General features: G+C 37.3%; 1 protein-coding gene across 1 annotated transcript; it reads left to right on the plus strand.

Moving 5' to 3' along the window:
• Positions 1-2,086: 2,086 nt before the first annotated feature.
• Positions 2,087-14,902, plus strand: smyd2a (SET and MYND domain containing 2a). The gene is made up of 12 exons (XM_082143935.1): positions 2,087-2,452; positions 3,861-3,924; positions 7,939-8,049; positions 9,913-9,973; positions 10,351-10,475; positions 11,464-11,531; positions 11,618-11,720; positions 12,085-12,195; positions 12,876-12,999; positions 13,642-13,816; positions 13,936-14,044; positions 14,183-14,902. Exons 1-12 carry the CDS (start codon positions 2,280-2,282, stop codon positions 14,264-14,266), a joined length of 1,308 nt encoding a protein of 435 aa, XP_082000061.1. The 5' UTR covers positions 2,087-2,279; the 3' UTR covers positions 14,267-14,902.
• Positions 14,903-15,317: the final 415 nt, after the last annotated feature.

Raw genomic sequence — 15,317 nt, forward strand, 5'->3', positions numbered from 1 at the left:
CCGGTCGGTCAGGAAGCTGGAGATCCACTGACAGATTGAGGATGGCATGGAGAGCTGAGTCAGTTTGGCTGTGAGAAGATCAGGGATGATGGTATTGAAGGCCGAACTGAAGTCCACAAATAAGATCCGTGCATAAGTCCCAGGTCTGTCAAGATGTTGCAGGATATAGTGCAGTCCCATGTTGACTGCATCATCCACAGACCTGTTTGCTCTGTAAGCAAACTGAAAGGGATCCAGAAGGGGTCCAGTGATGTCCTTCAGATAGGCCAACACCAGTCTTTCAAACGACTTCATGACCACAGACGTGAGAGCGACAGGTCTGTAGTCATTAAGTCCAGTGATTTTAGGTTTTTTGGGAACCGGAATGATAGTGGAGCGTTTGAAGCAGCAGGGAACTTCACACTGCTCCAATGATCTGTTGAAGATCTGCGTGAAGACTGGGGCCAGTTGGTCAGCGCAGGCTTTTAGACAAGCAGATGAGATGCCGTCTGGGCCTGAAGCTTTCCTAGTCTTCTGTTTTTTGAAGACTCGGCTCACGTCCTCCACACAGACCTTAAGCTCAGGTTGGATGGCAGAAGGGGGGAGGAGAGGGGTTGCAGGAGGTGATGGTGGATGTGTGAAGTGCACATCAGAGCGGGTGTGAGGTGTGAGTCTGGGCTTCTCAAACCTGCAATAGAATGCATTGAGAGTGTCAGCCAGTTGTTGATTCTCCACAGATCGGGGGGATGGTGATTTGTAGTTGGTGATGTTCCTCAGGCCTCTCCAGACTGATGCCGGGTCGTTGGCTGAAAACTGGGTTTTCAGCTTTTCAGAGTAGCTTCTTTTAGCAACTCTGATCTCCTTTGTCAGTCTGTTTCTGGCCTGGTTATACAAGATTTTATCCCCACTTCTGTAAGCATCCTCTTTGGCATGACGAAGCTGTTTGAGTTTCCCAGTAAACCATGGTTTATCATTAGTGAATGATAAGAATGTCCTGGTAGGAATGCATGTATCCTCACAGAAACTGATATATGATGTTACAGTATCTGTGAGCTCATCCAGATCGGTGGCTGCAGCTTCAAAAACAGTCCAATCAGTGCAAAACTCAACATCTCTGTTTTAAACATATCGTTGCCGTGTAAACGTACCATAAAATATTACAAAAACATACCTTCTTCTTGCTCTTTTTCTTCACGTTCTTGGCCCGTTTTCTTTCTCTTTTTCTGCTCTGATTGGTTGGGAAGCAATTGCCATTATGTCAAGACGTTGCTGCACTGCATGATGTCCGAGTCAGTAATAAATATAGCCTAAAAAAATACGTATGACTCATCTAAAGTTTAAAAATGTACCTACAGTAAATTACCGCCATGTTTATAGTGATACGCTACTTCAATGATCTTTGAAAGAAAGAGGGTGGTTCCAAACCTGGTGGTTCGGGAGTGGATCCAAGCAAAAGATGAATTAATCTGATCATATTTGCAGCACAAATCGAAATGTATCACTGTACAAACTTCTTTAAATTAATTTAAAATTAATAAAAAAAAAACTGACCGAGATCAGTTAAAACCTTTAGAACCACTTCATGGGTTCACCAGATCAACGCCATCCATTTTGAGATGATTCGAAATTCGAATGTCGTATTGGATCGAATCGCTCGCTGTACTTTGAACACTGTTGAAAACTCGATTCAAGCTCTGATTGTTTCGAAAACAAACACCTATTGCAAAAAAAAAACTGTCATAAAAAGATTTAAAAATGCATAATAATTATGTTTCTATAAAAAAGGACTCTGCAAGAGGAAAGGGAAGTTATTTTGATTAAAGATTGCAAACACATTTATGTATTTATAAAATAATGATGTGAACGGATAAAGCATTTATAATAAATACTGCAATATTCTATTACAGAATATTAATTTTAATTTTTGAAATTCAATTCTTTTTTCAGTTTTTTATTTTTTTATTTTTTTATTTAGGAGATCAGTTTGATTGTTTCATAATCTCAAATGCCTCACTTTCCCCTAGACACCACGCGATGGCGCCATGAAGCTAAATATCGAGGTAGGCCGGTAGTGGACGCCGCCACTCGCGGACGGGCTTTAGGACCGCTGGGTGTGTGGGGCATTGCCGTAAGCTGCCTGTCTTCTGGTGCAGCTCGTTTCGGAGTCTTTTCGCCGAACATGTGGTGTGGTAGTGGCGTCACTACACTTGCCGCAGTCACTAACAAAACCGTTTGAGACCGAGGCACCGCTTTCTGACGAGTGCAAGGAAGTGTGACACGCGAGCAGCAGGTCAAGAGCAATGAAAACCGAGGGAATTGAGGGTACTGAAAGATTTCTGAGCCCCGGTAAAGGCCGGGGACTCAAAGCCACTAAGCAGTTCAAAGTTGGTGATCTAGTGTTCGCCTGTCCGGCGTATGCTTACGTGCTGACAGTGAACGAGAGAGGCGGACACTGCGAATACTGCTTTACCAGGTCAGCGCTCCTTTTAAGTCCACGTCTGACACTTTGTGTCTTTGTGTACGAGACTAGATCTTCCTGACTTGCTGTGCACACGGATGTTTCATTTGACAATGCATGCACGTACACCAAGAGCTTTTAATAATAATAATTGTTAACTTTTATAATAGTTCTTGATCAACTTTGTTTTGGTCATGACATATTTGACAGGAAGCTAATCTGCATTCACTGCAAGGCTGGTCCCTCTTAAAGATGGCTGGCACATGCTTTCTATTTTTTCTACGTTTATATGCTGCTGGGTCATGCACTCTGTGAGTGTGAAGGGTGACCCACTTTATACACACCTCCAACACGGACAATGAGTGCTGTGCATGAATGTTTAGTGAAATCTTTCTTTTCAGGCAGTCAGTATGTAGATTTTTACAGGAGACGTGTGTGATGTGATCTAGACTGCATAAATCCACTAGATACAATGACAATACATCTATCATAAGCATATGTAAACACAAGACAATGTAAATTATTCTTTTATGGACTTAAATGAGAGCTTTTGGTGGGATTGATGCATTTGTCACTGATGATTTTTTTTTTTACTTTTGTATTGTTACAATGAAGGTGATGTATGACTTTGTGCCATTGAACAAGAATGGAGTTGTTAAAGTTGGTATGCAAGAAAAAATCACCTCATCTGTTTTCTAAATGCTTGTTATAGATCTTATTGTGAGGGATTTATCCTTGCATATGTTTCATTTTTAATGAAACTTTGTAATGTTTCATTAAAATGTCATAACTGGACCTTCTGGTGAAATCTTCTCTGTGGTGATGTGGTTGCAGGACGTTTCCAATCATTTTATCTAAGACTTAGTTCGCGCAAAAATGAAAATTCTGTCATCATTAACTCACCATCATGTCGTTCCACAACTATAAGACTTGTTCATCTTCGAAACGCAAATTAAGATAATGATCACTTAAAGATTTCTCTCTGTATTGAAAGTCCAGGTAACCATTGATGCATCAAAATGTTCATAAAGACATGTGACATCATCAAAAAAGATGATGTTTTCAGGGTCAATATTAACCAAAACTGTATAGTTATTACCAACATTCTTCAAAATGTCTTATTTTATGTTCTGCAGGAGAAAGTCGTATATGGTTGGAACGGGTGAGGAAATGATGACATGACATGAACTTTAGAGAGAATGACAGAAATAAGATGCAATCAATGAAACTTAATGGTGACCGTGGCAAAAATATGTTGTGCTCTACCAAAGAATGAAAGTATTATGTTTTTTTAAAGGCATAAGGGTCAATAGTGACAGGATTTTCATTAACTTTAACATAGAGGGAAATAGTGGCATGCTGAAGTGTGAATTGAGGATCATCTAAAAAAAAACAAAAAACTTTTTTGTCATTTCATTCACAGGAAAGAAGGGCTGTCGAAGTGTGGAAAATGTAAACAGGCCTATTACTGCAATGTTGAGTGTCAGGTAAGTCTGTGTTTGTGCTTTTTGTTGAGGGAAACTATATCATAGTCTCTCTGTGTGTGGATTTGCTCCATTGTCCAAATTACAAAAATAGTTCACCCCAAAAAAAAGAAAATTAGGTTACACTATATTTTAGTGTCCTTGTTACATGTACTTACCATAGTAATAACAGTCAATTATGCATAATTACATGCAAATAACCAAATCCTAATCCTACCCTAACCTTTAGTAAGTACATGTAGTTGCTTAATATTACTCAGTACTTAAATATATAATTACACTGTAACGATGACACCTTAAAATAAAGTGTAACCAAAATTCTGTCATTATTTACTTACACATCATATTGCCAATATGCTGTGGAACACAGACACATACAGTACTGTGTAATGTAACGCTGACACACTGTATTGACCAATCAGAAACCATGGCCATAACGACCTGTTTCATAAAGTTAATTTTGCTCTGTCAGCATATATCAGAGCTTTTTTTCCCAACGCTTAGTACTTACACTACAGTGCTCTAATTGTGAGGATGGTCCCACTGGAGCAACGCTTGTTGAAGTGCTTTTCCTGTGTATGAGCCAGAGTAGCATAGTCTCAGAATGAACTCCATAGTTAACGCACTCACTTTACCTGGAATCAAACCTGCAGCCTTTGTGTTAGCAGCGCAGTACCTCAACAACTCAACCACCCTTTGCTACATACCTGAGACTAGTTTTGATCCATCCATTCTAATCAAATGTAGGGTCGTGGGGATGCTGGACAGTTTATATATAAATAAATAAATCATTGTACTGTATATTTTAAGAAATATACACAACACCGTTTTCAACTAAAAACGGAAAACTTATGCATTTTGGCCGTTCATTTTTCGGGGCCTGAAAACGCGAACTTGGGTTTCAAAGTGCAAGTTTTTGAAAACGATACCGTTATCATCTCCATGTAAAATACAAAAGCGCGAATTTGTGAAAACTAGGGCTGGGGTAAACGATTATTAATTAAACGATTAGTCGGGCGATTATTTGATCGATTAGTCGACTAATCTAACGACTAATTGGAATTATTTATCCTGTCTGTTATTCGCATATCTCTGTCGAGCCGTTACCAAATTACGATGGATTTCAAACTCGACAGCTGTCTGGGCACGAGTAAGTGCAGTGCCAAGTTTGACGTTGTTTGGATGAGAAATGCAAAAGATATGTTAAATATATTGGTAAAAGAAGCACTTAGAAGGTTGTGGTTTAAAAATAAACATTCTGACATAAACACACTGTCAGCTACAATGTTTACTTCTGAATAATATAGTATAAATGTGATAAATCCTTTTTTTTTCATGCAATTAATCCATTGAATCAATATAAAAGTTAATTTTCACATTGAAACTGTTGAAAATACACAACAAAGTAAGTTGATCCACATATGACAGCCTCTGAACTCGGTCAATACTAATCTGGACTAAACATAGGCTACATTCAATCAGCCATCGCTAGAAATACCTTCTGAACGACGGCGACCTTCTTTTTTGACGGCGATCAGCTGTAAAATGGCTTAGGTCCTGCTCGGTTTTCGTTGACTTTGAGTACAAGAATTGAAAGTTTTTTAAAAGATCCCCTGGGGTTAACGTGTCAGCATTCGACAGAAGTTTGACGCTGTCGTGTGAGAACAAGCATCAGTCGGCATTTCTCTTCCTCCCGCGTGCCTCATCTTCTTAATCTCCTCACGTAAATGATTAGATTTCGATGGCTTACGTTTCTTCCCTACGGCAGAATCCACCACAGGTTCATCAATGTATTATTTTTTTTGTTTGTTTGTTGATCAAAAAGTGCAAAGTAGATAAGGAAAACTAGGATGCCGGGTGTCAGAGCGCCACCGTTACTGTTTACAATGCGTGGAATGGTGCGCTGTGATTGGTTGAGCGGATTTGTGGCATTCTGCAGAGAAAGGAGACGTGTGTGTGTGGCGAGCTGTACCTCCGGGAATGGTGCAAAAAAATAAATAGATAATAAATAAAGAAGCGTCGACGCAAAAAAATATGACGTCGACGTAATTTTGGCGTCGACGTCATCGACGCACCGCTACAGCTCTAGTGAAAACGGTGACGTCAGTCTATAGACCTTATGTGCTAGAGAAACAAGCGCCCAGCTTTAGAATTTAGTTTTTTAACTTCCGTTTTCCCCATTGCTCTGTATAATTATAAGTCAAAGTAATTTGCTGGTGTAGTGGATTTACTTATTGTAGCGTTAACGAAAGCGGATATCATAACAAATGTTTAAAGTGGATATAACAAATGTCAGTAGACTGGGAAGATTTTAAAACGAGCGTTTCATTCATAAATCCGTAAGATCTTACCTGCATGCTGTGCAAATATAAAGCATAAGAGACTTAAAAAAAAATCTTACCAGCCCCAAACATTTGAATTGTAATTTTTAATTTATATATTTACTTTTTACTGTTCTAAAAGGCTTTAAAATATTTATTTCATCTCATCAACTTTGTATAAGACAAAGCACAGTTGACTCAGTTCCTCATTAATGAGTTCCTCCAGGATGAGAAACAGGGATCGTTCTCTGTAGAAACCACAGCCGGAATGACAGCTCTGTAATTGATCATTACGGGTGAGTGCCAAGCAGAGTCGAAAATCCAGCACAGAAAATAAAGATCATCAATAATCCATTTGCACTCTGCCACAAGGCCCTTCTCTCTAGTCCCTGCTGTTCTTCTGCGCCCTACAAGTTGTGGCGTTAGAATCAGCCTATCCATCATCATACGGTTTTAAGCTGTTCCAATTCAGGCTTGTTCCTCTGTGGATCCTTGCTCTGAATTTAGGCTTTTATTCACATATATATGTTGATCAGCCTACATAAACAGAAGCTCAAACGTACTTGCTTGAGAAGGGCACAAGTATGAACCTCATTGGTTCTCGCACATCAAGCAAACATGCGTGAGCTTCCATTTACCATGTCTGATGTGTTTATTTGTGAATAAAAGCCTAAATTCAATCTGTTCATCATATAAAAAGCGAACATGTCTCTTCAGAAAATGTGGACTACACCTCTCAATTCATATGGATTAGTTTTACAATCTCTATAAATTTTTTGAAGCGTCAAAGTGGTAATTTCACGGACTCAATGAAGAGACAGTGTTTTGAGGATGAACGAAAATCGAACAGGTTTGGAACGTCAAGATGATGACAGAATTTTGGGTGAACTAACCCTTTAACGTAACGTCATAATGTAAGGTAATTTGTAAAAATGTAAAGTTTATGCATTATCATTAAAATCAGTTCCTCCCACATGAAAATGACAAGCATTTTTACTTCATCCCAAATGCAATGCTCTATTCCCTGCTAAATGACATACAGGAAGTCCCGCCTCAAAATCACACCAATGATCTAAGACTTGCAGCAGAACAATGATTTGATAGCACTTCAGTGTTTATACTGCGGAAAGGGAAGCTACAAATGGTTGTCTCTGGCAAAGAAATGACACACTGTTGTCCATTTAAATATAAAAAAGCAAAAGTACAAAAAAAAAAGAACAGCAGACCAATATAATTAAAGCAGCGATCATGAAGAAAATCTGTGCAGCCTGTTTATTTTAAGGGACTTGGTGGTTGCTCCATTCCTAAATTGAGCTGAAAGGCGTTCTGGCCACGCTGTTGCTATGACAATCCGTCTCAAATGCATTAGGGATCGGTTTCTGTTTGCTCGCCAGAACACAGGATTTAGTTTATTCGTCGCCCAGTAGCCTGTGAGGCAGGCTGAGACTAATTCAAAGTCTTATCTCTCAGGAATTCTCGTATTCGCCTTGAGGTTCCGTTCCATTTGAAAGCATGACTCATCAAACGGAAGCGAGCCGACATGCGATTGGTTATATCAAAACAAGCATATCATCTCAAAAAGAAGAGCTGTGACCCTTCATGCTGGGTGTGGTATTCATCTGTTGATGAAATGTGAAAATATGCTATATGTTTCCAGTTTGTGTGAAAATAAACAATGGCCTTGTCCTTTCCTCAGAGAGGAGACTGGCCCATGCACAAGCTGGAGTGCTCAGCCATGTGCTCATACGGAGAGAACTGGTGTCCATCAGAAACCGTGCGACTGGTCGCCAGAATAATACTCAAACAGGTGAGGACAACCAGGATTTTTGGCATGCGATATAACTTTTTTGTTTTCAGCTTTAAAGGAAAAGTTTATTTTACTATTGAAATTGAATGCTATTTGTTTTTTTATGTCTATTTAGCCTTGTTTTTATTTTTATTTCAGTTTTAGTATTTCAGCATTTCTAATATGAAGTTTTTCAGCTTTAAAACTTAAGCTTTATCAGCTTTATTTCAATGAACTAATGATTTTAATAGTTTTAGTTAACAATAACAACAGTGCTCTAAAGACACCTATTTCCGGGTAACTTTTCATGCACGTACTAAATGCAATTATTATTACACTTAATGATATTTTGCTTGCTAACAGTCTTTGCCTAGGTGGATATTTACAGTGAATTTACTGCAGAGTAGTTGTTACAGTACATTTTATTCTCTGCTAGAACTACATTGCCTGTTAGATCTTAAACGTTTTTTTGGCAGTGGAAGTATGTTGAGGAGGCAGCTCTCCAGCTGCTCTGCTGTAATAATGTCTATAGCTACAGCCACTCTACTCATGAGTACTTCAGTTCAGAGAGTAAAGAGAGGTCTAGTGCTTTCACGTTCCTCACCTGCCAATTAGATTTTTTTGGGTTTTTTTTTTGTAGTTTTAAGTTCGCAATGCCTTCAGACCCTGCAACTGTACATGTCTGAATGCCTTGAGGAAAAAAAATTGTTATAGAGGGTTAGAGAAGATGCAGCTTGCTCAGGGTTGGTACGATTTTTTTAATGTTTTTAAAATATGTCTCTTATGCTCATCAAGGATGCATTTATTTGATCAAAAATGGTTTTCTATATTTTACATTCTATGATTTTCCTGTGCCTCATGCTGATTTAGTGCTCAAGAAATATTTCTTATTATTATCTGTGTTGAAAACCGTTGGGCTGCTTAATATTTTTGTGGAAACAATAATATGTTTTCTTTCAGGTTTCTTTGATTAATAGAATGTTTAAAAGAACAGCATTTATTTGAAATAGAAATCTTTTGTAAGATTATGAATGACTTGTCACTTTTGATCCATGGAACGAGTCCTTCCTTGCTGAATAAAAGCATTCATTTCTTTAAATAAATAAAAACTTACTGACACCAAACTTGGGCAGTCTTAAAAATTTCAATGATGGAAATTGTTTTAGGAACTAATAAAACAGACATTTATAAATGAGTTTCCTCCCTTTAGCCACTTCATTCGATGCTATTATTATTAATGCGCCTGATCGTGAGATTATAGGCAGCGAAGACAGCACACATCTCTGTTGTCTTCTAAATCCAACCAGATCAAGGAGTTTCAGTAGACAGGCTGTTACACAAACATTGGATTTAGATGTGCCTTGTTGCCTTCCTACCTCCATATGTTGCTTGTGAAGGCAGCATTTATCAGGTTTCAGACACCTCTAGAGTGAGTCTGAAGGAACTCGGCTCTTTCTGCAGCACCTGTTCAGATGATTAACCTTCACAGGTGTGAAAACACGGATGGCTTTTCTTTTTCTGAACACACTGATGCAAAGTTCACCAATAGTAATATTCAGTCATTTAAAAATCGGTACAATCCAGTGCACAGCTGATGATTTAGTTTAGAATTAGATGTAGAATTTTCAGTGCTGCTCTGGCACATATGGTGCTACCATGTGTTTTTTATGGATGTGTTTTTCCTGAATGCGTCAGGGCCGGCAGCTCTCCGTGACTCAGTCTGCCGGCACATGGTGCTTTGTGTCACACAGCATGTGCCCGTTAGACAGTTGGCCAGAAAACTGTTCGGTCTCATCAAACACTGAAACAAGGTTTTGTTTTGCATGTTTGACAGTTTGCGAGGATTGTCACATCTAACTTTTTAAACATTTTCTTGTTTTCCAGAAAAGCCAGACAGAAAGGACTCCTTCAGAAAGAGTGTTGACTCTTAGAGAATTGGAAGCACGTAAGTGTTTAGGGTTTAAAAAAAACTCTTTTGCTTAAAAGAGGGTTTGAAGTTGAAGTCAGTAAAAGGCTGGTGACTTTCCACACCTGTTTAATGACCCTTACCATCTGCCCTGTTGGCTCTCACAGATATATGACGCCTAGAGTAGGACTTGAAGTCTTTGTCTGTGTCTGAAATTGGTTGAGCCATGTGACAAAAAAAAAAAAAAAAAATCCGACATTGCATGTTTGATGAAAAGAGAGCTATTACTGCTATTGTCCTGATACTCAATTATATATTAACATTCTGTCTAATTTGTGGCATAGCCTTAACAATGTAAGACTGGAGTCTTTTTGAAGATGAAAGGCTAATTTCCTTTTTTGTACAATGTTTGTCAGATCTGGACAAGATGGATGATGAGAAGAATGAGATGAATGATACAGACATTGCTGCACTACATCACTTTTACTCCCGTCATCTCGATTTTCCTGATAATGCAGCACTTACCGAACTCTTTGCTCAGGTAAAGTTAACTGTGAATTATTATTTAAATTTTTTTTGCGTATAGTTTTGGGGCTCTGCATGTTTTTCACTAAATGAACACGGATAAATGCTATTTAATCAATTTCATGCATCAATGAAGAAATGCAGTAAAGCAAGGAATAATTGGAGTATTATCTTATATGTTTACTGCAACATTTTAATTACTCAATCAAATTTTGTAATCAAGTGATTGAAAATGACAGTTTGAAGATATATTTGCAGAAATTAACTCACCAAGTTTTTTTTTTTTTTTTTTTTTTTTGCTTCTAAATAAAAAGCCGAATTAAAAAATAATATTTACAGGATTGCTTTATTTTATATTGCCAGCAAAATCATGCAAACTAAGTATTATAAGAGCTTATTATATTCTAATCACTTTATAAAGTATGAATGCGTATCTATGAAATAGAAATACAATATAGTTTTATAAAATATAAATTAAGTTTACTATGTTTATTTTAAAGGGATAGTTCACCCAAAAATGAAAATTGTCACTGTTTACTCACCCTGTAAAATCTGTTTGACTGACTGACTTTTGTGGAACATAATAGAAGATATTTTGGAAATATATTAGTGTTTTCAATGTCAATGGTATCTAAAATGTTTAGTTGCTTACCAACATTCTTCAAAATAACTGCTGAAGAAAGAAAGTCATGTTTAGAATGACATGAATTCTCATTTTTTGTGTGAAAAATAAGGAGAATGACAGACTTGGAAATAAAAGATTCGATGAAAGTGAATTGTGACCTTGGCTTTCATTCTGTCTAGCATCTCTTTTATGTTCCACGGAAGAATGAAAGTATTAAGGGTTTTGAAAAAATGATCCCTTTAAGTGATCCTAGGTTAGTCTAGCATATCTAATAGTTCTCACTTCAGAAAGCATGAGATTTGTTCCAAAACCTTGTACCCTATTTGTGGATATTTCCAAGTCTGTGTGTCCATGCTAATTCCTCCTTTTTACATCACAGGTGAATTGTAATGGCTTCACCATTGAAGATGAAGAGCTGTCTCATTTGGGTTCTGCTGTTTTTCAAGAGTAAGTCTCACACTAGAAATCAAAACCACTGCCTTGACCAAAATATATGAAGTACTTGATAGTAATTGAATGTCTTTCCATGGTAGTGTTGCTCTGATGAACCACAGTTGTAGTCCAAATGTGATTGTGACGTATAAAGGTACAGTAGCCGAAGTGAGAGCGGTGCAGGAGATCAACCCTGAAGATGAGGTGAGACAGGGCCATGTTATGCTTCTTCTTAATATTGTATTGTATTGCAGCATGTCTTGTCATTGTTTGAGACTAAATAGTGACTAAAATATTACATTTACAGTAATGCAAAATTTTGTTATCTTCACTGACTGGCCAGACCTCACATGATTTTTATTGCCACATTCAGGAAGCCTTTGTTGTTTGTTATTTAGCATTATAATCATTGTCATTAAATTGTAATGTGAACTGTTCATGTAAAATGCAGAATTATCTGACAAGTCAGTATTGAATTCTGACATCTATTATAGTATTGCATAATCATCTCATTACTAATTTAATTGTTGTATATTGTGTGACAGTCCTCTTTGTTTCTCTGGTATAGATCTTCAACAGTTACATTGACCTCCTGTATCCAACAGAGGATAGAATTGAACGGTTGAAAGATTCTTACTTCTTCACCTGTGACTGTAAAGAATGCACCTCTAAATCAAAGGTGAGTGTCATTTTAACCCCTTTAATAAACGACTTTTCATATACGGGTGCGTTCACACTTTTAGTTCAGTTCTTTTGGTCCAACCCAAAAAACAGATAATACATTTAGTCCTGGTTTGCTTAGCGTTCACACTGTCATTTTGTAAGACCGAGCCTAAAGATACAAAAAACAAAAAACGAAAAAAAAAACGTATTTTGCGACTGAACTTACCGAATATCCAAAACAATGCTGTGTGCTTGGATAAATGTGCTCGTTATATGGGTGTACATATGATGGCATTTTGTCCAGCTGAGAACTCGTGAAGAGTTTATAAAATGTGTAAAAAGGAGTCAAAACAGCGTCGGGAATTCCTCTGTTGCACACAAACGAAGATCGAAGGAGAAGGCGTTTCTGACGCCTGTACCGAACTGTTATGGCTCCCATGACGAGAAAAAAATCAGGTATGCTTCAGCATTCTGTCCTTTTTAGGGTCGCATCTGGTGACATCACGTCATGTTTTTGGTTCGTTTATATGTCTTTGGTCCTTGTTGCGTTCATATTTCTGTCGAAACGCACCAGAGTTCGTTTGAAAGCGGACCGAGAACCATCTTTTTATATGTAATAACAGTATGAATAAAAATTAACACGAATAAGGGAACTCAAGTCGATATATGTGGAATAACACCTTCTTTTTTATTTAGGACAAAGCCAAAATGGAGATCCGTCAGAAGCTTAGCACACCTCCAGAGGATGAGGAAATCACACAGATGGTCATGTATGCCAGAAATGTCATTGAGGAGTTCAGGAGAGCAAAGCACTACAAAAATATCCTTCATTGGCCTTTTAAATTTTTTTTTTTTATCTTTATAGTTTTGTCTGTGATATCGGCCAATATTTTGAATATAGAGCAATCCAGAGGCACTGGGATATATTTAGTCTCCACACTTGAAGCCATACTAACCTTTGGGATATATTGTGCCACAAAACATACATTAGTGTTTTTTAAAAACACAATTGCTTGAAAAAGTCTGAGAAAATGTAGACTGAGCAGATCAGACCAAGCTCCCTTTGTCAGACAATATACACTACCATTGAAAAGTTTTGGGACAAATATTTTCTTTTTCTTTTTTTGCTTTTATTCAGCAGTTATGCGTTAATTATATATTTTTTAAATCTACAAACTGTTTTCAACATTGATAAGTTATGTTTCTTCAGCACCAAAGAATATATGAATGATTTCAGAAGGATCATGTGACAGTAATGAAAGTAATGAAAAAAAGAAAAAATGAACCGAGAAAAATAGTTATTTTTAAAATTGTAGTAATATTTCACATTAAATGCATATTAAATTAAATGCAGCCTTGGTGAGCACAAGACACTTTTTTTCACAGACCCCAAACTTTTGAACGGAAGTGTATATATCCTGAAGTTGTGGTTTTGACTAAAAGTTCCTTGACCGCTAAGTACCCCCCAGTGAGCTGCTGGAAATCTGTGAACTAAGCCTGGAGAAAATGGGTTCAATCTTTGCCGAAACCAATGTGTACATGCTGCATATGATGTATCAGGCAATGGGTGTCTGTCTCTATATGCAGGATTGGGACGGAGCAATGAAATATGGCGAGAAAATTGTCCAGCCCTACAGGTAATGCTGGGTCCAGTGTAATTCCTGTCCTTCTAACTGATTTTAATTTAAAATTCAAATAATAAAGAGTTACAGTGTATCCACTTTACTAATAGTGTCCAATGCACATATCTTTCTAGTGTGCACTATCCTCCTTACTCACTGAATGTGGCTTCTATGTACCTGAAACTTGGAAGATTGTACCTAGGACTTGAGAGGAGTACACAAGGAGTTAAAGCTTTAAAGAAGGTAAGGCGTTAGCGGTGCTAATGTAATAATAATGTTATATTGGACGTGGGCGTCCTTTTGAAATCTAAAAGAAGAAAAAAACTAAATATTTTTGGACCCATCTAGGCTTATAAATTGTTGTTGCTGAATTTATCACAGGCTCTTGCAATCATGGACATTGCCCATGGTAAGGACCACCCGTACATCGCTGAGATTAAAAAGGAAATAGAAGACCAGACATAATGGGAACACGTGGAGGAATATGCATCAAACACTGGCATGTGTCTTATACCTCTCCTGGGAATATAAAAACAAAGTGATGTCAAAATTACCTGTTTATCTGAGATGTCATTTAAATGAATTTTGGGTTTTGTAAATAGATGGCCTGAGTCTGAGATACTTTGTTGCTTGTGTTGTCTGCACTTTGAAAAAATGTGCTATAATGTTTTCTGAGAAGAAGGGCTAAGAATTAAGAATCATATCATATATGCCAGGTTTTTAACAACATTTTGCCCCCTCATGTAGCAACACAATATTATTGTTTTCAATAGCTAACGAATGTAAATCATTTATATATTCTCAATAAGGCGAAAGACTCTGATTCTGTTTTATTTGTCTGTTTGCATGGTTATTGTGTTTGCACTGATCAAAATATTTCATGGATACTGTTAAGATATTGGACTTCCAATCAATCAGTGCATTTCATAATGTTACTATCATTGTTGCTTATTTGTTAAACGTTTCTTGTTTGTTTAGTATTGTGCTATTTTGACAGATCGTATGGGCAAAAAAAAAAAGAAAAAAAGATGCAGACTGCCACATGCAAAATACATTAAATTTAATGTGACAACACTAAAGTAATAAATTCCTTATGACAAACACTGACTTTATGGATTAATTTTTTTTTTAGTGGAATACTATTTAAGATGTGCAACCAGCATCAAAATAACACATTTATCTCTGAATTGTATCACTAAATACATTCAGCGACTTGTAATCATCATCATCTGCTATTGTTTTTGTCATAAGTCTCTTCATAAGCTGTGTTGCATCCCTGGCAGTAACCATGGTGATGCAATCCATATATGGCTCTCATACCATCTGCTATGACCCAGAGCACGTGTTTGGCAGAGCCCTTTGGAAGCAGTATGGTGCCATTCATCTCTCTACAGAGCACTGCATTCAGGAAGACAAACACGAACAGAAGAGTAACCATTCAGAAGTGTATTGCAGCAAGGGATTAGAAATCATTACACACAAACACAAATCATATGTGGTGTATTAACTATGGTCA

Source organism: Leuciscus leuciscus (assembly GCF_965113295.1).
Source record: "Leuciscus leuciscus genome assembly, chromosome: 17".
In the NCBI taxonomy this organism is placed as follows: domain Eukaryota; kingdom Metazoa; phylum Chordata; class Actinopteri; order Cypriniformes; family Leuciscidae; genus Leuciscus; species Leuciscus leuciscus.

What these genes read in the sequence shown, in the direction of transcription:
- smyd2a (XM_082143935.1), top strand. Translation starts at nt 2,280, where the DNA reads ATGAAAACCGAGGGAATTGAGGGTACTGAAAGATTTCTGAGCCCCGGT. An exon ending in TGCGAATACTGCTTTACCAG is followed by an intron (nt 2,453 to 3,860) that starts GTCAGCGCTCCT and finishes TTTCATTCACAG; the next exon opens with GAAAGAAGGGCTGTCGAAGT. An exon ending in GAGTTAAAGCTTTAAAGAAG is followed by an intron (nt 14,045 to 14,182) that starts GTAAGGCGTTAG and finishes AATTTATCACAG; the next exon opens with GCTCTTGCAATCATGGACAT.